At 43.5% G+C, this 22914-nt stretch overlaps 1 protein-coding gene across 10 annotated transcripts in view; it reads left to right on the plus strand.

The window, feature by feature from the left end:
* Positions 1 to 22914, plus strand: part of SCHIP1 (schwannomin interacting protein 1) — a 143675-nt gene that overhangs the window by 84577 nt on the left and 36184 nt on the right. Inside the window, exon 1 of one of the 10 annotated variants that reach the window (XM_024563152.4) lies at positions 6254 to 6569. The exons of 7 other annotated variants lie outside the window; for them this stretch is intronic. In XM_024563152.4, coding sequence (XP_024418920.1) covers positions 6540 to 6569 — 30 coding nt within the window. In that variant the 5' untranslated portion in view covers positions 6254 to 6539. Of the gene's footprint in view, positions 1 to 6253; positions 6570 to 16832; positions 17278 to 22914 lie in introns of those variants that run through there. 2 more of the 10 variants (XM_024563155.4, XM_053918054.2) reach the window with 2 other exon arrangements.

The raw sequence follows: 22914 nt of genomic DNA on the forward strand, positions 1-22914 counted from the left end.
TCTGCCACAACCACCCTCTCTGTTGATGATGTGGTTACGACCCCGAGTGGAGGTTTGAGAAGGGTGGCCCAGTTAGACAATAGTAGGTGTCTGCTAATGACACCAGCTTGCTCCGTCAGAGACACGGGGGCGAGGCCCTCTGGCTTCCTCTTTAGCTCTCCTCCTCACCTGGTAGCAGCTACGGATTGTATTTTTCGGCAGAGGACCCAGAGAGCCAGCATGGTTGTCTCCAAAGGGCAGTCACTGTGCCACCTAATCAATATTGAGTGACAGGTTATTTTGTATGCCGTGAATAGTAGGGGACTCTTTAGTTTTTCTGTTACTTTATGTGCTCTTATGCTTGCCACACATGCTTGATCTAGGCCTAACACATCCACGTATTAACTTATCAATACCTAACACCTCTCACGAATTCTGCCTCCGTCTGCTTACTTGCTCGTTGTCTAAGTCTAACACAGCTACACGTACTGCCTGTGTCTGGCAAGCTACTACACATTCACCACATACACTTTAACACATCTCAGAAGTTTCATCTGTCCCATTTGTTTATCTTGTTCTTCTATAGCATTAATTGAATTTTCCCAAGTAATACAGGAGCACCTCCTACAAAATCTCTTGGAAAAGCTTCCCCCACACTGGTCCAGCCTCTCTAATCTCAGCCAAGCTGGCCTCCCTGTCCTTGAGGTCTATAATGTCACCGCCTTTTCAAAGACCCAATCAAGGATACTCACCCTCTATGCTTCTGCATCTTCCCCCTCTCCCCTGTGAGCTCCTCCTTATTCAGCATTGCTTTGTAACTTGACTCACCGTACCCTACGGCTGCAAGGCTGAGTGAACCCCTCTCCTGTGCTCCAGATACCACTCTGCCAGGACCTGGCCCTTTCAGTTATTCCCCAGCCACCACCTCAGTTTCTCCCTCCTGGCTGGCTGCCTCCCTGCTGCCCACATAGATGTTTGGATGTCCCCTGTCTTAAACATCAGCCCCCAACACTAACTCTCTAATTCTATTACCTACTCCAGCTACCACCCTAATGCTCTATTCATCCACAAACTTGACCAACTGCTCTCTACTTAGCTCCTCAACTTCTTAACCATTTATAACCTGGCTTCCACCCCATACACATACTACAAAAAATATCCTTTAAAGGGGGACTGATGACTTCCTAATAGTCCAAACCAATGGCTTTGGGTTGTGTTTCCCTTTCGACCTGTTAGTCTTTCCAGCTTCCCTGCAGTATTTGAAGCCTTCCAGGCGTGTCAGCCTGCTCTGCCTGACCCCTTGTGACAGTGCCTTGCCTTTTCTGTCTTCTAGAAACCTCTCACATTTCTTGGGTTATGATCCCTTCCTCTGTCTTCAAAGCCAAACAAGCCCATTGTGTCTACTCTTTCTTACATTGCCATCTCTCTGGTTCCTCCTCTTCTGCCCCCTCCTCTTACCTTATAAGGACTCTTGTGACACATTGGGCCCACCAGCATAACCCAAGATAATGAGCCCATCTCAGGGTCAGCTGATCAGCAACCTTCATTTCCCTTTCCTACATGGGGATTACGATGTAGATATTTTGGGGGTGTCATGATTTTGCTTATCATAGTGATGACTTTTTTTCTCATTAATTTTTTCTTTATAATCTCTTCCTTAATCTAATCCATTTCTACAGTTTCAACAATTCTCCCCTTGCAAAAGACCCCCAAATTCTGTCTGTTGACCTGACTTTTCTTGTGAGCCCTAGTTGCCTCCTGTACCTTCAACTTGTAACTTTATGGTGAAAAATTAAAGGCCTCATCACTGCAACCCAATCCCTCTGAATTAGTTCCTTGTTCTAACTTCCCTATTTCTTTTCCCAGCGCCAGCGTCACTCCAGCAGGGGTCTGAGATCCTCACAATGCCTTGTCTCGATCACTCCCCCGTGTCTCTGCCCAGGTGCCTGCAGTTCATTTTTCAGTGTGTCAGGGGATGAACCCCTCTGTCTTTCCCTTTCATTCCCACCATCACCTCCATTTTTCAGGCCTCTCTTCATTCCCTGGATCGTTGCTATTACCTTTCATTTTAGGAGATGGGGGAAAAATCCATCTCTGATCCTTTCCCGGGCAGTGTGTTTTACATGTTATTCTCATTTCATCCTGTTATCAACCCAGTAAACAGGGAATTAATACCCTTAGTTTATAGATGAGGAAACTGAGGCTAAGAGCAATGGGGTAACTTTCTGAAGGTCGTAATCATTCATTCATTCATTGAAATATATTTATTGGGAGCCTATGATATGCCAGGTACTATTTTAGATGATGGGGGTAATTGCACTGAATAAACCAACCAAGATCCAAGTTCTGGGGAAACATAGTAATTTGAAATAAAAAAGACAGACATTTAAGAAGTGAACAACCCAACGAACAAGGTTATTGCAGTCTCCTGGTTTGCCCTAGCTAAGAGTTTTCTTCCTCTTCTGAATTCCTAGTGAGCAAACAACAAAATCTCTTTGGAGGCACTTCATTCATTCACTCATCATTATACCCAGTTATTTGTGTATATTGCATTATTTGTCTTACCAAACGTTTTGAGGGTAGACACTCTCCTTCACATGGCACATAACAGGAATTTGTTTCAACTACAGGGTTGTACGAACCAAGGGAGATGTTGGGGAAAATACTCTGTGAACCACAGAGACGTTTTCTCCGATTCGTTGTCACTAGTGACGCCAATTGTGTTCTTCTCTGGGTGGGTCATTTGAGGACCTAGTTCTCCCTGATGTGAACAGGATTCATTTCCCCTGCAATTCCGTTTCTTCCATGGTCCCTGTAGAGAAGCAAAATTTAAAGCTATATAAAATTTCTTCCTGCTTTTCTAAACATCCTAAGGAAAATTTAAAAGATATTGCTGAGGATGATGAATCCTATTGCTGAGGATTGCTGAGGTAGTAAAGCCTTCCTTATTCGCCTTTACTACCTCCAATAACTTCTTTCCCAACATTTCATTAAAAATATTTTCAAATGGAAAAGTTTTTAGGTGACTATCTGTTTGCGCACCATTCAGATTGAAGAATTAATGTTTTACTAAATTTGCTTCATCACAGCTTTCCATCAACCTATCCCTCCACCCATCTCATGTGTTTGATTAGTTTCAAAGTAAGTTACAGACAGTAGTAAGCCTCCGCCTAAATACTGCAGCCTGCATGTCATTAACTAGGGTTCAAAATCCATTGACCATCTTTTTTGTTCTTTTAAAATAAAGTTTACATACAACAAAATGCACAAATCTTAAATATACTATTCAGTGTGCTTTTGGAAGATGTATACCTGTGTAAGCCAAACCCTTATGAGATCATATAGCTGTGCCAGAAATTTCCCAGTGCCCATCCAGGTCAGCCCACAACCCCAACAATTTACTTTTGAAATTGTACACTCAGATGACCTGCAGATGGGACTTTTGGTCCTGTCTTGACTATCCAAAAAACCTCTCATTCTGTTGCATTTAATTGCCATGATTGAAAAAATGTTTTTCTGGATTTAATTACATGATAGTTTGCTTGGTGGCAGTAATAGGAACAATAGCTTCATCAGGAAATATTAATATTTTAATTTTTTCTTCTTTTAAAACATACCTTGGGTTCGGACTTAGGCAGAACCTCACTGCAACCTCACTTTTACCAATCACAGATTTTGATTTCAAGGCTGGCCTACATTGACTCAGTCTGAGGGGTTCATTCCTCCAAGCCCGCTGGGTCCTTATTTAGCACTGGTTCATATGAACACACTCACAAGGTATGAATCAGAAAGAAAATCTGGGCACTTCTTTTTCTTACTTTGATGCCTTTTTATTGTTGGAGAAGGATTTATGTTCTTGAACAACTTTTTTAGGCCTTGGTTTCCATATTTGGGAAATAACAGTGTATCTCTTGAGGTCCCACCCAAATCTGAGACTCAATACTTTTGACAGGAAGGGAAGCTGTCAGGACTTGGGAAGAAAGAAGCCTCTGTGCTCCGCAGCCCCTACTGAAACAGTTCATCAATATTATTTAGTTCAGAAATAACAAACATTACTGAAGTTTGATAAATTTTCTAGCTTAAATGTTCTCGGAATAGCTGGTTTCTGTTTAAAGATTTTTGTACTAGCAAGTCACAGTTTAAATTGTAACACAAAGTCCTTCCTAATGAATGACTATAAAGGGAAATTTGCTTGATGTATTTCTTTTCTTTTTTTTCAATCCTGTTTATACCACTTGAGAAGATTTTCTGACAGGTTTTGGGATACAATTGTCAGAAATCTGTTCTCCCCAGCGCCACCTCTGAGTCACTTCCACTATTTATGGAACAGCAACTGTGAAGAGTGGGATCATGTTTAAGCTTTTTTTTTTTTTAACAGCACATGATAAATGTCTTCAGGAGCTTATGTAACATATCCCAGAGCCTCCAGTTTTCAGAAGAGAACAGAGTCCAGGAAGTGGCCTTGTACAGCTTTTGAAAGCATGTTCCTGAGTCTTAAGGTCATAGATTGTTAGAGTAGTAATTTTAGTAAAGCTTGAACAGCCTTTGAAGTCAGAGCTGTTCTGTCTTGGAACGTTGGAATTATGCCTTTTACATTAGGCATAAGATTTCCATTCCACCTTATTTGCTACCTTGCAAAAGAAGCTTTTGCGTTAGCCTGCTTTTCCTTGCACATCGTTAGGATTCCAGAACCTTCATCCAAGTGGTTGTATGACAGGCCGCTCCACACAGACATCTCTCTCTCTGTCCCGTGTGGATTACTCAGGATGGGAGCATGGGAGGTTGGGATGGGGATGGGTTGCCTACTGTTTCCTTTCCTTGGACAGTATCTCTCCCCTTTTCTTCATCCTGTGTCTAAGAAGACTCACTATCTAGGCCGGCTTTCTGCACTGAGGGAGCAACCTTTTCTCTCCTGTTTGAATCTCAAATAGCAAACATTAACAATATTCATAACAATAGGCTTTTCTCCTTCCAAGCAACAGAGCCGTTGTTATACAATTAAAAACATATCACCAAATATTCCTAATACAAACTCTCACCACTCATTAAGATAGCGCTTGATACGAAAACATGTCAAACATGTAGCTTTCATTCCTCAGGCAAAAAGCACTTATTTTGCTCTATCAGTAGCATAATGAAGACTGTGTGGTTATTAATAAGAGTTTTTTGAGATGATAAATTAATAGATATATTAATATAGCTTAATAATATCCCTATTGAATTTTTTTTAATTGATGGTTTAAATTCAGTCACATTTTTACAGGGTACCATTAAGTGCTCAGGGCCAGTTTATTAAGAAACAACAAAACAAATTGCCTGTGGCAACTAAGGAAAATAGATGAGGAAATTTTATTGTGTTTATTTTCTTAATTTTCTGTCATTAAATTAGATTTTAAAATGTACAGGCCTGGTTGTTCCTTTTTATAAATCCTAAAACCCTAGATAGACCAGAAGCAGTTCAGAAATTGGGTCCTTTTATCCTCGGAAACCTGTAGGGTCCAACTTGTATTTCCTTCAATTACTATCCGTAAGTCCGAAATTCCTTCCATTGCTGCCTGTTAAGTACAGTGGTTGGTTTCTAGGGTCATTCGTGTTGTGATGGGGGTGTCTATGCAAGTCACAGCGTTAGCATATAGATTAGACAGATCTACTCACACATACACACACACACACACACACACAGAAGTAAGTAAAAGCCTTACTTTTTAAAACTGCAGTTCAGTTTTACTTCCATAAAATGAATGAATTATACTGACTTTACTAAGCTTTCCTCCCCACCCCTCAAAAAAACACTATAGGAATAATTACGTCACCTTATTTCTCTTTGACTTGAAAAGCAGGGAAGAGCCAAAACTCAGTGGGGAATCAAAAGACTTACAAAATAATATTCTTTAAAGAACGAAGACCCTTCGTTTAGTTTTAAAGTTGACAAACACTTCAAAAACTCAACACAGAAGACATCCTTTCGGTGTCAGTGTTCAGAATGGGCCATTTTCCCTTTCTCACGTTAAAAGTTCTGAACTGAGCCTGAAGCCTCTTGTTTATACGCAGCATCCGAGCAGCATCTGTGGGCAGGAAAGGTGATGCTGGGGGTCAGAAGTGTTCAACTGCAACATTGATTCGTGTCTGTCTCTCTCCCTCCCCCTCCCCGGCCTTTTTCCCTTTAATGAGGACTAGAATGTTTCCACATCAGTTAACTGCCTTCATAAAGCACCAGAAGGTCACACCAGCCCCAGACTGATCCTTTTCTTTGTGCCTATAATATAATTGGCTGATTGTGCCAGTGATGAGCGCGCCCCCTCCCCCAGCCCGGTCCTAGCTCCATGTTTGCAAGCCTCATTGCTGGTTTCCGAGGAGAGCAGCTCGGCGCGCTGCGCGCTTCCCGGCACAGGCAGAGCCACTGCGCAGGTTGATCTGCGAAACAGCATCCATTTTAATCTGCGGGGAGCCCTTGCCTTCCCAGGGCGTTCTCTCCGCCTGCGGATGCTCCGCGCGTTCCCTCCGCAACCTCCTCGCTGAGCAGTCCTGCTTTGGGGTCTGCGCCCTAGGGATGCACTGAGATGGTACATCAGGACAACTGCTCGTATCAGGTAAGATTTAAAGCCTGATTGTGAGGCCGGCATCCTCTGGGAGGAAAGGCCTTCCTTTTCCAAAGCAGCAGGTTGCCTCTTTCCGGATTTTCAAGGGATTTTGCCATCCTCCACTCCCGGCCTCATGGCATACAGTATCTGAATTGTAATTAGGGTTTCTGGGGACTAATGGGGCAGAAAACACGGCTTCCTTGGCCTTTAAAGCATATGTAAAATCCTGTGAGGTGATCTGTGCTTTGCATATTCTGTATGTCTGCAAATAAGAGGAACTGTTTTGAGCTGTAATTGGATTTCAGGGGCTTCAGAGGAGGAAAATCTTGCAGAGTGTCACATAGATCACATCGAGGAATATGACCATTGCTCACCGCACGTGAGTTGCTTCACGTCCAGTTTTAGGATTGCCTTTAAGGAAATTATGTAAATAGGAAGTAATGGATGATCTTAGAAATTTTCAAAAATCTGCCAGCGTGAACTTGACATTTAAAGTTGCACTTTTATGTCTTTCCAAACTTATTTTTATTGATATATTGTTCTAAATGGTAAGTAAATAAGAATTAAGGTACCGACCGACATGCATAAAAAACTCCAAATAGAAAATGTTTTAGAATGCATATTCATCTATATGCTAATTTGCTGTCTGGAGTTTTGAATTAAACACTGAGCCGATTTCAAAAGACCAGTTCTAGAGCGTTAATAACTCTTTCCTGCGATTTCAACTGTGGAGGCAGCATTGGAAGTATCTTCATTGCAAACAGACAGCGAGAACGTTCTGAGAAATTGCTGCTCGCTGCAGCAGGCGTGGCTAGTCCCAGTCCTGGATAGTTCATATTGGGGTTTATTACTCAACTGACCGACTTTAGAAGCTCTGAGAGACCAATTCTCTAACTTAACAATGCCTCTTCCTTGTGTGAGGTAGGTTACCTGAGACAAGCAGGTGTTTCTCCTAAGGTCAGATTTCCCAGTGGTAAAAGTATGCAGGCAGAATAATACATTTCACAAGACTGAAGGCAGTGGTTTCTAAGGTAAGTAGAGTGTGCCAGTATGATGTACTTACCCACTTTTTTCTCTGCTGAATAATTGCAATTTCATCACTGTAGGCTTGTTTTACAGTATGGCATTTTATAGCACATTTAGGCCTGTAGATCCCAAATATCGAGATTTGTGCTTCACAGAAATTCTTCCCAAGAGAAAGGGGTCAAGAACAACAGAAAACTCACTGACTGACGTGACACAGAGCTTGGGAGTAGGAGTGTGGACGTCTCTGCAGAGCCGAGCCTGCTCCTGGCGCGGCTCCAGACCATTCAATGACTGTCATAATTAAGAAAATTTTTCTTCTCGCTTTTCAGAGAAACAATGTAATTTAATTTTCGAAAGGCAAGGTACTCCAAGATTATTTCCTATATTTTTTCATTAGGTTGAACATGGAATCACTGTTTTTATAGGTCAAAAATTGGTCAAATGTCAGCAATTTCATCTGGAGGGGAGGGATTTTGTTAGCCTACCGTCTTTTCCAAAGGAAGACAAATTGAATTTATTTTATATAAACTACAACTTGTAACACTGTCATTGTGTGCTTAATAGTTCTGAAGTATTTGTGGCTTATTTTCACAATAAAATTAAGTGTATCAGGCACATAATCATAGTCGGTAGATTCTGCATGTCCATGAGTTTTGTGTAGAACCACCTTTATCTGTATTTTCTTTTGAAAATCCCTCCCTGTATCCACAGCTCAGCCAAAACAAAGCATTGACCTGGAAACTGAGTCTCAGTCCCACTTAGACACCTTAGTTTTAGAACCCAGCTGACCCCACGTGAAGCTGGATTCAGAAAGGCCGGTTTCTGTAAGTTCTTGGCCTCATGTTACCATAGTCACTCGGATACATCAACAGTCTGATGTTTTTCAGAAACTTCCCCTGTTTGGATGGGGGCATAGTAGCATTGTTAGTGAGCAAATAGAATTTATCTGTAGGACTGATTTCTTTCCTCATAAATGTATGCCAACATTTCTTAATGGAGAGTCCATGAATGGGGCTTCAGGGGCCATTCCGCCCAAAATTACCTGCTCATTTTGGTGCGTATCTAAATGTATGTTATTATTATGTTATTATGGTCATCATCATCATTACAGCAATAATCGCTTCCTAATTGGTCTTGCCACTCCTGCCCTTGAACAGTCTTTCAAAACCTAAGTCAGAGCGTGTGACCCCTTCTCAAAATTCTCCTCAGAATAAAAGGCTGGGCCTCTCAGGGCCCTGTTTCCTCTTGGACTCCTCTCCCACATTCCCCTTCCCTCCACTCTCCTCCCACCAGCTGTCCTGTCCCTTCTACCTGGCATATGCTTCCCCGCGTAGGTGGCCAGATTTAGCAAATAATCTACAGTGTTTGAGACATGCTTATACTGAAAAATTGTTCACTGTTTATCAGAAATTCCCATGCACCTGGGCATCCTGTGAGTCTCCCCCATAGTTTATTCTCCCCTTCTTCAGGTCTTCGCTCACATGTTACCTTCTCGAGGAGGCCTTCACTAGACTTACTATGCCAACTGCCAGCTCCCCAGTTCTATCCCCGTATTTCTCTCACACTTCTGTAACTCATTTTTGTACTTGGCATTCATTACCGTCTATCGGAGTACATATTGATGTGTGTGTTTTCTGTCTCCCTCACTCCACGTAAGCTCCAGGAGGGCAGGGATTTTCATATTTGTAGTCATCAGCTTTCCCAGTGCTTAGGAAAAAACCCTCAAGTAATCTGGATGGACATGCCTACTCTGTACAAAATACTGTAGTATCGTGGTTTCTTATGTTTTGATAGCCGCTGAGGTGACTCTCATGGACGTGCTCCCTCCCCCCGACACCCACCATTAACCTGCAGGTTTTCCCTATGGGTCACATTATCCCCTTATTTCTTCTTACCTTTCTCATCTGTGAAATGGGATTTTTCCTAGTTAACACTCTGGCATGGGAGTTGGCAGGTCCCCTGCTGGAGGCCACCTTTCTATATAAACAAGTCAGTTGTCGTGAATGAAGAGCTCCCTCCTCCTCCTGGTGCCCAGCGGGGGCTGTGAAGATTGTGAAGCAGCCCAGGAGCACCACACACCATTTCGTTTCTCAATTATTTGTTGCTGATAGAGGGAACTGTAATTGATTCATGTATATTGCTTTTCCAAATCACTGATTTTTTTGAAAAAGAGAGTTTCACTATGACCAAGAGCCTGAGAACCTCTGTTGCAGGCGTTTTGCACGCCCCGTGCTTAGAACAGCTTGATCCAAGGAGGGGTGATCAGGGAGATTCTCAGGCAGAAGTTTTGGTGGTGGTTTTGTTTTTAAAGGGTCTCACATAGTCGGCATCTTCGTGTACTTTTCTCTCTCAGGATTTGCATTAGCAAAGAGGTTACTGAGGCGTGTGTTGTCATTTTCAGTGGTAGCCGTGTTAAAAGCTGGAGCTTTCGACCTCCATTTTCCAGACTTGGGAGGAAGCCAACCTCTTCAGGAAAGAATCTTGCCCGCAGCTTCAGGCCTGGCAGCCTTCAAGGGGCCAAATTTTTATCCTCTGACAGGAGGCTTTGAGATAGTGTTAACTCGACAGCACAAGTTCACGTCAGACGGTCCATTTTGCTTCCAAGCTCCCAAATATTTTCCCCTCTTTCCCAGCAGTTGGTTTTTTCTGGATTCATGTGTGTATAAAAACAATGACAGGCTTTCATCCCTTTCTTTCTATCGCTAAAATTCTCTGAACGACCACCTCCGATACAGATCACGCCCTCACATTCTTGCTACTGTGGGAATGGAAACTTGAAAGAAAACAGAGTAAAATGATAGGTGAATGACTCTCATCTCTTTCCTCCCTTGGGAGCTTAAAGAGACTCTTCTTCAAACGCACACCAGGTCTTGAGGCAACACGGTAGGAATCTATAATGTGTCCCCATTTTCCTTAGGATACCTCCCACCCCGCTTTGCATGGCCTCTGAGGCCTAACCATGACCTGACCCCTGGGCAGAAACTCCCCTCCCTCCAGAGGCGACACTCCTGCCCCACACTGCCGTCACTTCTGTTTCTCTGCTTTGGTGCCTCAGCCTGGAATGTCTCCTCTGCACACTCCACCTGCCTCGACCTGTTTCAGGCTGAGGCAGCTTTCAAGGCTCAAATGTCACCTTCGTCAGGAAACTTTCCGCTCCCGTCCCCAGTCCACAGTGCTGAGTGCACTTTGGGTTTACCTCTGTGAGAACCCATTCACAGCTGCTGATGTGTGAGTCTGTCTCCCCCACTTGGCAACAGGCTTCCTGAGGACAGGAGCCTCCTTTGCATGTCTGGCCCTACACATGGGGTGTGTGTTCCATAAACGTTTGTTGGATTGAATTGCATTTGCTGCAGTTGGTGATGCTCTGAGTTCCTGGGGTCAGGATTTCCCATCATAATGCCGGAGAGAAGCTCAGATCTGTGCATTGTGACAGGGAATGGGTGAATATGCCCCGCAGTCCAGGTACCTAGCTTGTGAGCCTCTTGGCCAGTTGCCAGCATTTCAAACATCCCATCTGCCAAAATGGGGGTGGGGGGCATAGTGTAGGAATAAAATGAATGAGACAGCCCCAGCCTTCCCAGCCTTCCCAGAGGCAGTGATTAAAAATATACCTCTGTACCTACTAATCCTCCACCCAGGAATTTTCCCAAGGTGAACCTCATGGTCTGTCCCCAAGCACTTTTTCAAAATACCTGTGGTAGGCTGAGGCAAGCTCTATATCCAAGCTGCCTTTCTTAATCTATTGAATTTTGCAAAGTTATAATAAATCTTTTTGCCATACAGAGGTAGCTTTACTGCCTCCTGAAACAACAACTTTTTCATGGGCAAAATGTTTCAGCCTAATGAAAGTGTCATACCCAGCACATAAAGTAAAAGATGGCTTATGTTGGTCTGAAATACTAGGGATTATATCAATTTAAGTAGTGCATCAACATGTTTTGAAGAAAGTAGTGAACAGCCTTCATGCCAGATTCCAGTGGGTTATTTAATGGTTAACAAAGGAAAGGAAATATATCCTCTCCCTGTTGACACCAGGCCAAGTGAGGTTCCTTTCCCAACCTTCTTCCTGTGAATGAGAAAACAAGGTATCAAATTTGAATTCATTTAGGATTCCACCTAATTTAAGCCGGTTTCACCCACAACAGGGAAAAATACACTGACCTGATGGAAAAGGGAATTTCAAAGTGTTTTAGTGCACTATTTGATACAGACTTTTAAATTTAAGTTCATTGAAACAATATTCTGTCTTACTCTATCAATGTTTTTTACTGGAAACATTTTTTCCCATAGTCAGTAGTGCTGAAGAATACTTTGTTTTCATTGTTTTGCCTGGTTATAGTTGTGTTTTGCCTTGTTGAGATACAGTGTGTTTTTCTGAAGAGGCAGTAACCTAACTATCACCTTAAAAATTAAGAACCTAATTCTGCACATATGATTCTGCACTTGTTTTTGGCCAAGAAAGATATCTAAAAGTCTAATTTATATGTTTTAACACAAAGGAAAACAGCGGTAAGGGCCCAAATGAATATAAACAAACAAACAAAATCTCAACACCGCTACATTATAGACCTGGTCTGAAATAGAAATTTAGTAGAAGCACAAACATTTCTATTTAAAGAAGCACTTGGTGCCCCAAACACCATCATTCAGATACCAGGTGACCTTAAGAAATAAATATGCAACATCTATTTTAAGCCAAACACCTAATATTTTCTCCTGGAAGGAAGGTGGTATTAGAGGCAGGACAGGAAGTAGAAACACCTCTATGGTACATAGAGTGCATTCATGATTTTCGGAGAGCAGAGACCTCACACACACACACACACACACAATCTTGGGTAACTAATCACGCTCTCACAAGAAGCAGCTCAATATTAATACAGCCGTACCCTATTACTTATTTATGTCCCCTATGCCAAGGAAAAATTTGGAATCTTGGTGTACTTCGTATTCTCCTGTGCACTAACTAGAAGCATCAGAAATTACCAAGCTTCCCGAAATAGAAAGTACTTGGACAAAACTGCTTTAATTCAGAAGAAAACAACTGTGAAAAGGCCCAGTGACAATCAGCATAGGAGAGCCATTAACGGGGAAAGAATGGTAAGAACTCAGAAATGTAATGAGGATATCAATGCTGGCCCCACTGGGGAGCTCTGCCCCGGCCACCAAAGTGACCACAGTTGAGTTTCTTGTCCTCGGATTTTCATTGGGCAGAAAGATTTATGTCTGTGGACCCCAGTCTTTTTGATAGGGGCGAACGCTTGGCACTCTGTCTACTCTCAAGACTTCCGCCGCCTCTACCCCACACTCCCAAAGCCATTATTTTAATTTTCTGACATACACTAAAAAGTTCATTTAAATACTGCCTGCTTATTTTCATGGTGTATCTAGCTATCCGAGTACCTTAATTGAAAGGCAAAGGAAATTTAAATGAACTTTGCACAGAAGAAAAATAATAATTAATTTGGACAAAGATGATAACTCAAGTATCAGTTTGTTTAGCACGTGGAATTTGGATGTTTGGGCTGCCACGGAGACAGTAGGATGCTGAAGGGTTAGTCAGAATGAACGAGAGTTCCCATCTATGAATCGGAAAATCTTCTGACAATGCATAAGTAATTTCCCAGTAATGTGGTGAGTGTTCTCCGAGTCAATAATTTCCACCAGTGCTCGATAATGATCTTTTAAAAGCATTAGCTCACATGATCAATGCACCTTGCAGTTCAGGTCAGGGCTTGACAGGAAACTGAAGCTCGCAGTTCTGGTCCTTGGATTTCAAGGCTGGGTGGAGGGGGTGGTGGGGGCGGGAGAAGAGGCCCTTTCAACCTGAGGGATGGTAAGTGGCTATTTTCTAAGGGATAGATAGCGTTAGTATCTGTGTTAAGCCGGCACAGTTTATTTTAGAGGGGGTGGCGGTGGGGAAGGAACCAGAGAACACTCTGTGGAAAGGACGTGAGTAGCTCTTACCCCCTAGTGTGCAGAGCTCCTGCGGAAGCGCCTCACGTGCATCTCCAGTGCGGCGTTCTGACTTTTCCCTTTCCCGTGTCCGTTTGGACCTCTTGGAAGTGATGTTAATGACAGTGTTCACCCCAAACATCTGAAGTCAGGATCTTACCACCAAACCCAGAAACATGATCTAAAACAGAAGGCTGATGGCTTGTGATGAATGTTTTCCAAGGCCTGGAGCTATGCATCTAAAATTGAAGGTGCATTCCAAAATCCTAGAGCTCTTTTAAAAATGTGTTTTCGGATTTGGTGGGGCTGGGGTGGGACCTCAGAGTTTTCGTTTCCGGTAAGCTCCCGGGTAGTGTGTGCGCTCTCGTCAGAGGGTAGCAAAACTCAAGAATGTACATCAAAGATGAGGCCACGTGATAGAAAATTACCGCCTACTTTAAGCTGATAGAAGCCATCCAGACTGCGGTGGTGCAGCTCCTTCTGGAAGGGGTCTGGGCGATGAGCCTCTTGGTGGGCTGGGCCCTCTTCAGGGAGGTGCGCAGGAATTCATCTCCACTGGGGACCCCCTGCAGGCTTTTGCATCCATGCTTCAGGATGGGGTGTCTTCTCATTTGTCTCTATGTAGTGCTTAGTAGAGAATCACTTAGGACAAGAAAAGGCGTAGTGGGTGGAGGAGGAGAATGGTGTTCAACACTCTCTTAGCGCTCACCCTTGCTGCTGTTGTTTGGGAAATTTCATCTTGGGTTTTGAGGGGCCCTTCTCCAAAAGATAACATATTATTAAAGTGTATGTCTGTGTTTGTATATATATGTCTACAGTCAATATGTTATCACTGTATATTAATTTAAATACGTGTATACATGTACGTGGTTAATAATGAGAGCTCAGTCATTTTAACTGTATGTTAAGTTTACCCTGTTAAAAATTAAAGCAAAACGATGATAATTAGGCCCATAGTGTTATGTATCTTACTTAGCCTTGTAATCTCCAAATGTTTAAAATTGCATTTATGTGAGCTCTTGATTGTAGACTGCTAAGTGGACTGGGATGCCAACCAAGGCCAGAGACTGCATTCATGGTACCTCCCCACTCTTTCAACCAGAGCAGACCCAGTTTTAACTTTGAAAATTTTGGTTGAAAAGCCGTAATATGAACTACTAATATTTCCTACCATGGACAGCATTTAGAGGAAGTATTTTAAGCAACACACACATTTCTCCTGCGTTCATGTATCTATTCAACAGCTCTTCACCGTGCCCTTCAGGTGTGCAAGGCACATCTGGATGCTGCAGGGAAAGCACAATGGAAAACAAACCTTCGCCCCCCTAGAAAAAGCCTTGAAACCAGGCAGCAGTCAGAAAGAAGCCGCAGGGGCCCTGAAAACACTGTGATGTGCTGGAAAGAAGGTTGACTGTGCAGCGTGTTAGGTCCTGATCGTCGGAGACAGAGCTCTCACGTCATCTCCTGAGGCCTAATTGGCAGGGGACGGTGGTGCTGCATGCTGGGTGCTCCAGATGTGGGATTTAAATTCAGTATGTGATACTGTCAGAGGAGAGCTGCCGGAATTCTCTCTGTATTGAGCCCTAATTTGTAAAAGCTGTGCCTGATTATTTTCGTGTGCACAGCTTTCCTTACCAAGGCAGTGGCGGAAGGTGGTCTGGCACGCCCATGTATGGATAGAATGTGGGCCACAGAAGCAGGGGCCCAGATTCAAGTTCTGGCCTGACTGTTCCCAAGCAGCCACACTCTGGGCAAGTTACTTAACCTCACTGAGCTCTCACTCACCTATAAAATGCAACTGACAATAGTGTCTACTCTACAGGGTTACTCTGGGGACTGAAGACGTGTGTAAGACCCGTGTGTAAAGTGCCTGGCACATAAGATGTATGCTTCCTTCATTTTAAGTAACCGCCTTAGGCAGGATTTAATACACCCAGGATCCTTTATGGGAGAGATACTTCATTCTAACCCCAGAACCTTAGCCTTGGTTAATTCTCTGGTGTTGGGAACAAACGCCCCCACTGGGAGGGTGCCCAGCATTGCCTCACAGCCCTGGCAAGTGTTTGGGGTCTCTTGCCTGCAGACAGTGGGAGCCTGGCTTAGCATGAAGGACCTGGGGTCTGGAAGAGAGTAAGACAAGGGGTATCTCCGCAGAGAAGCCCTGCCCAAGTGCAAGCGTGGCTCACGAAATACAACTTCTTATACTGTCTGGAGAAGGATGGATAAGTCATTCTCTTGGGAACTGAGGTGGTGGTGGGTTCAGGGGGTGGAGTTCAGGGAGGATTTGGATTTGGGTCAGGAGCTGCAAGGGAAAGTATTTGCTTTACAAAAGGACTGCACTCAGCTATGTTGGGATGCATGCCAGCCACTAGTCTCGAACGAACTGACTTTTAAAAAATTGTGGAGAAAAATTGACAACAGAATTTTAACATGTCAGCAGAAGTTCAGATGCCAAAAGGCTACCTTGAGTGGCATTTTTGCTTTATTAGTGTGTCCTTAACAGCATTGAACTTGGTCAGGAATTCATATTGGAAAACATACTAACTAGTACATCTGCTGCTTTCTGTCTGAGCGTGTCAGAGTGTGAGATGGCCGTGTCAGACGGAGCTGGCCCTGTGAGTTCTCTGGCCCACTTCTCCTGCAAACAGGAACTTATTTTTTTGAAATGAGTAGTGGGTATATTCTTTACTGGATGGTGGTAGTCATTCAGTAACGATGAGTATGCGTTTGTGTGTAGTTTGTCTGCTTCTTGCACCCAAACATCCTCCAGCTGTGGGCCTTTGCCTTCCCCGTATGTAAAGCCAGTAAACGAAACCAAAGGCCCTGGGAAAAGGCTAAAGAGGGCAGCAGAAAGGAACGCTGTCTTTTGTGGAAAAGCCCGCCAGTGTCTGAATTTTAAAGAAAAGTTGATGGATCTTATTCTCCTGACTATATTAATAGAACAAAGCGCTGATCCTGGGGTAGAGGGGTCCTTCTCTGGGTCAGAAATAAATGTCAGTTTGTGCTGGGGCTTCTATCACAAGATCAGACATTTACATCTGATTCTAAGAAATGATAGGTTTGGGGAAAAGAAAAAAAGCAAACATCTGTCCTACAGGTTATTCTTTAAATTATACTGTTTTTATTTTGTCTTTTAACTCACTGGTGAAGTCTGTGAGGCTAGGGTTTTGCATCTATTTTTATTCCATCCACCCCCCCACCCCCCCCCCACCCCCCGGTTCAGAACGAGGTTGCTGGTTTCCTCACAGAGCTCCTAGCCACTGTCAGCCCTGACCCGGGGAGTTGGCGAGTTGGGTCTGCTCTTCCTTGACTGGGGACAGGAAAGGTGCTGTGGAGAGGAACCCAGGGAGGATCATTCAGGGGAAGGCGACAGCAGATGGTAGGGAGGCTGGACCTGCACCAGACCGAGTGTCAGTGCTGAGTGAGCCTCGGACAACGGCAGCTGCCCCTGTGCCAGAGCACAGGGCAGACTGGGGAGGCCAGGCAGGGCGGTGTCTCTGAGACAGAGCAGGACAAGGACGTGCACAGCCGGGCACAGACTCTTCGCTGGCTCTGCACGTCAGCATGGGCAGTGATCAGGGTCCCGAGCCACAGGCACACCAGCCTATCAGAATTCATGAGAGGTTCTTTCTCAAGTGAAATTCTAAAGCGTTAAAGGATGAATTTGGACAGTGATGGAATGGATGACATCATCAGTCAAGAATCCCCATTGGACATGGAGGGGAATTATAAGAAGGTAAGGGGGGAGAGTTCTTTTGTTTGTGAACAATTGGACCATTTTTCTGACTGGGAGAAAGATCACCCTTGAGAAGTGGCCAAATTCCACACTCAGTGGCCCTTGCCGTGATATATTCAGGAGAGCTGAAATGCACAGAACTGAATACATTAAGCTGAGAGAGTTCTTTCTGCTTTTCCCAGCTTGTATTCATTAGTGTATTTTAGCAGTAACTGGAATACACATGTTGTTATTCTGAAGTTGAAAAATTCTATTATACATTTAGTTGCTAGGCAGGCTTTTTATGTAAAGGAAGAATTTTTGAAATTACTGACATGTTAACAGTTCACCCGCAATTAAAAATTACTAGAGTGTTTAACCTATCTTTCTAATTTTGACTTTTTTAACCATGAAAAATACTAAGTTTTACTAAGAGAAGTGTGGGATTTTAAAACATTGATACAGTATCTACTAATTCTCTGCTTGTCTTTTCTTTTGAAAGTCAGTAAATATATTTTTGGAATGTTTTATATGGCAATTGTCTGGTAATAAGAGACCCAAGTAAAAATAGCTGCAGTTATATGGGTGAGGCCATGAAATTAAACTACAAGTATATGCTTGTCTGTCCACAGAAGGCTAAACACATACTACGTCCTTCCCCCTTATTATTTCCCATAAGTCAAATGTAGGTCACAGCACAGCGCAGGAGGAAAAACAAGGGTCCTTCTGCGTACCGTGGACCTGGAAAGGAAAACCTCTTTTGCTTCAGAGGCAAATATCAGGTATCAAAGACTCCTAAAACAATAAAACTTGGTGCCAAATTTTTGATTTGATCAAATATGTCACTAACTTTCCCCCTAGAGTGAGATACAGAAAGAAGCTTCTATCGTGATAGATTCTTACATCTAATAATGTAAAATAGGGCAGTCTGTAGCTTACATGCATAATTGTGCTTGCGTGGAAGGGCTATTTTAAGTATATACTGTATTTCTCAGAACAGTCCACAATAATTTATGTTCTTTCTCCAGAAACTGAAGCTTAAACATGTAAAAGAGGTTTAAATGACCTGCCATGTTGCCCTGCCTGTGTTTGGTCCCTTGCAATTCCCAAAGAGGGAATGAGCACTCGAGGTGACAAGTGCACCGAGTCCTGAAACCCTAACACCTCTCAGCTGTCCCCTCCTTCTGGAACTGGGTGTGCAAAAGACACCTGAGACACTCAGCAGTCAGAGTTGGTCGCACACCCGACCAAGAAGAACAAGCGCACAGTTCTCCCTGCTATATGTTCAGTGCCAAAGGCGGTCACACCATTTCTCAGGTAGGAAAGTGTAGGTCAATTTGCACTTCAGAAAAATGAAAGATGTAGCACTTCTCATGCAATAACAATAAAGTAATGACCACTGTAGTTTTACACCACCCAGAACCTGAGAGAGCCCAGGTGCCTGGAATGAGTGAGCGATGGTACCCGGCGACCTGACACAGCACTGACTGAAGCCACGAACTTGAAAGGCTCCAGTAGCTTTAAAGCATCAAGAACAACAGTACAGAGATTCATTGTATAACCCATTATCTAACTGAGGCAGTGGAATGTGGTTTCAGGAGACACCATGTCCGATCCGTCAGTACGAAGACCACTAGATGAGACTTTGGGTGACTGGGATGCCAGAGGTCAGTTCGTAGTGTCCTGAACCCTACACATGAGAGTTGTTCTCTTGTCATTTCAGCTTTTAACTGCCTTTCTCAGGCAAGTACTTTCAAAGGTATGCATATCATGTTTACTATGAGGGTTTCATTATGCTAAAAAAATACTAGTCATAATCTCCTTAAGAATGACTAGAGAGACAGGGCCACATATGCGTTCTTCAAAATACAAAGGACAAGAAAAGAATCGCCTAGTGTAAAAAATCACTTTTCCTAATTGGAATCATCTTTTTCTAAGGTTTTTCCTCGAATGTTTTCATTTCACTGTTGGGTTGACTAAGTAGAAAATTAAATGAAATGCCATAAAGCAATGGTCTGCAGGCTCTTTTGACCTTGTACCCATCAAGGGTAATGTTTTTGAGCCCATGCCTCTAATATCCATATATTTTGTTCATAAGTTGCATGCACTTTTCACTGTAAAAATATATTATGTATGCATAAAACATATACACAGAGAGATATTTTTAAGTAAATGTTTAAAATACATTTTTAAACAAGTTTAAAATAATCTTAATAATTTCTTCTTTCACTTCCTCTGACTATGAGGTCAGTTGTCAAAAGCAATTGGAAAATTGGTATACCCCTGCCTAGATACGATAGAATTCCCTGTACCGGTTGTACTAATAAATACCACATGCGTATAGGGATTATTTTACAAGGTTGTTATGAAGTCAGGCAAACAGCCTTCAGGGGAAAGGTCGCTTTCCAATAACGAAAATCAGATTCCACTCAGGCAAAGGAAGGAAAAGAGTATGCATCTGTTCCTTCTCCTTGGGGAAGGCCCTGATGGAAAGAAGGGGGCCTCATTAAGGACTGCTGGTTAATTCAGTAGTAGTAACACTGTGCTCAACAGGACTCAGATGTTAGTGTTTAGGAAGGAAAGCCTGCACCTCGGCACAACCCGAGGTGTGTGTGTTCAGTCTGTCATTGCCGTGCCTCTTCCCGAGCAACCTCTGGCCCTGTGGTAGAGACCCGTGTACACACCAGAGTGTCTTTAGGACCAAGCACCGAGCAAGTCAACATCCTGATCCCTCCAGCCATCACTTACCAAGAACCCTCTGATGTCCCCAGCATTGCATTCAGGGCCAGGATCAGGGAAGAGAGGCCGGGCTTCCCTCAAGGAGCTTACAGTCTGAATGGGGGGAGGGGAGCACACAGACAAATAAACTGATGTGGATGGCGCTGCCTGGAAAATGTTCAGATAGCTCGTGTGAACCTAGAAAACATGCAGCCTGTGTCATCTCAGAGCCTGAAAAGATCCAAATTTCACGGGTGGAGAGAGAAAGGAAATCAAGACACTTAAGAGAATTCGGCAGAATCTGGCTCCCACTGTGTCCCAGAGCAGAGCAAACCCAGGGAAGCGGGTCTTGCCCTCTGCTCCCAGGCTGCTCCTTGCAGAGAAAGGAGCTGCAGGCAGGCCATGTGTGGCCGAGGACAGGAAGGCCTTGCTTTGTTCCTCCGAGGTGCTGTCTCCAGTGTCGTGCATCCAATTATAGTGAAAGATTAGGGAGGAGCCCGTGAAAAAAAATAAAAGGCTAGAAGGAACAATATTTAAAGTGAAGCCACAGCTGCGCCTCATGTTTTTTTTAAAAGGTGAGTGGGAATGACTGCTTGAGATAAACTGCAATAAACAGGAACACAGAATGCCAGCTGCCATTCCAGACAAGAGCTCTGCCCTCCCCACTCAATTACCGAGGAAAAGCAGCCGTCGACCTCCATTAACCCGCACGTCTTCCTGCCTGCGAGGGCTGAATGCGCCGGACGACTCCCTTAGGTTACTGAACCGTGGAGCCTAGCCCCGCTTTGGCCACCTGGGGACAATCTCTTCTGCTTTCTGAGCCAGGGTGTCCTTTCCTTCCAAGGGAGGAATTGGCCTGCCTGGTCTTAGATGATAGAAATGTGAGGCCTCAGCCCCTACTTGAGGGTCCTTCCCATCACACCACCCTGTTGGTGCACCTCGGTTCACAGCATGGTCAGGGAGTGGGTTCCAAGTAACTAGATTTTCTGGGTACATGGCATATGAGTTGTATCTCAACAAAGTAAAATAAGCCACACACATACAAAACATGTGTGTGCCTTTTTTTGAAATATAATTCATACACCATAATGTATGAGATGAAATTCACATACCATAAAATTCACCATTTCAAATTTTGATGGGTTTCATTGTATTTATAAGGTTGTACAAACCACTACTATCTAATTCCAGGATATTTTCATCACCCCCAAAGAAACACTATCTCTCTCTGCAATTACTCCCAATTCTCCCCTCCCCACACAATCATTAATCTGTCTTTATGGATTTACCTGTTCTGGGTATTTCTGGCCTTCTTTAGTTCCTTCTCCACTCTTCTCCCCAGCTTACTCCACCCCTCCCTTTAATATTAACAGCCACCATTCAATAAGCTTCTTGCTGGGCCAAATACCATGCCAATTATTTCCTATATAACATTGCATTTAATCCCTAGTACAATCTAAAAGATAGGTAGTATTATCCTCTTTTTCAGAAAAAGAAACTGGGGCTTAAAGAGTTTTTGTAACTTGTACTAGGAAGTATCAGAGTCAGGATGTGAACTTGAGTCTTCTTGACCCCAATTTCCCTGCCCCAGCCTCCTACTCTCCTTTCTGGTCACATGACTGTGTCCAGCTCTCCTAGGTCCTGTGTCCACCCTGACGTGGGAAATTGGAGGCACCAGGTTCTGGCAGTTGATTGAGGTTTGGCTGTTTCATAACCGTGCAGGCGTCATTTTAGACTGTGGTGTTCTGGCAGTGACACTGAATGGCTGTGATAGTTTTGCAGACCTTTGAAATGGCACCCGTTAAAAATAGAGCCCCCAGATCAGTGTGCTGTGTGAGAAAGTAGTCTCTGTAGGCAGTCATTTGAGAACCAGAAAGAGCCCAAGAGGCTCCCCACAGTTCACGTTTGGGACAGGCCGCTCACAAGGAAGGAAAACTTTCGTTTCCACCGGTGTCCCTTTAGGATTGGATGTTGCAACACTTCCACTTTAGTCATCTTTGTGGATTGCGCCTTGGGCTCCTCACCTTCACCAAGGTCCCATTCAGCCAGTAAGTGGCTACTGAAACTTCAGCCCCAGAATAGATGTTTGTTAAATGCCTTTGCTCTGGTCCTTAACAATTAGAGTTTTCAAGTCTTAGGGGCTCTGTACAACACCACTCCTATCTGCCTGCCTCTGTTTACATCATCCCTGTAGAGTGAAGACAGGGAATACTGTCAAGAGGCCAAGCCGTCCTCAGGGGTAACTAGTAACTGTAAGCAAACCTCTCCATTCTCTGGAGTGGCATCCCAACACTTTGGATGTTGGCCAGTTCTCAAGTAAAACATGTTCTAGAGTCTTTTCCTTCGGGTGCTTATCCCGCACTTTAGGTGTCCAAGGCCAGGTCTCCCATGAGCACTGATGCTGAGCAAGTTCTCAGCATTGCCCAACAGTCAGGCCCCACATTTAGCCCAGAGGACTTGATTAGGCACATTGGTTCAAGGATGCAAAGTTAAAAGATTTCAACAGCCTTTCAGAAAGCCTTTCTGGACTGGTTAGTGTGTCTGAAATGGAAACTGTCAGAAATGCAAACTGAGAAGCCAGTGTCCAGATTTAATACCCATTCAGTGATAGAATGGGAAGATTCTGGGTTATTTAACTTATATGTGCACTAATAATCAAAATCTTCCCAGGGGATAAAATAAAATGCAAGAACTTGAAATAATCTGCACCTTACAAATAGTTAATACATGTGCCATTCAAAAGCATACAATTTATTTTCCTATAAAATGCCGTTTACATATTTTGATCTTGTGACAAACCCATGGTTGTTTCAGTGAGAAAATAATTAGAAAGTACCACTGGTGTATTTAGGTTTTCCTTTTGCATTTTTGTTTTAAAGAAAATTTTTTAAAAATGTGTAATGAACAAATACGTTGTGTACGTCTGGTTCCTGCTGTTTA

Source organism: Desmodus rotundus, chromosome 2 (assembly GCF_022682495.2).
Source record: "Desmodus rotundus isolate HL8 chromosome 2, HLdesRot8A.1, whole genome shotgun sequence".
Taxonomy (NCBI): domain Eukaryota; kingdom Metazoa; phylum Chordata; class Mammalia; order Chiroptera; family Phyllostomidae; genus Desmodus; species Desmodus rotundus.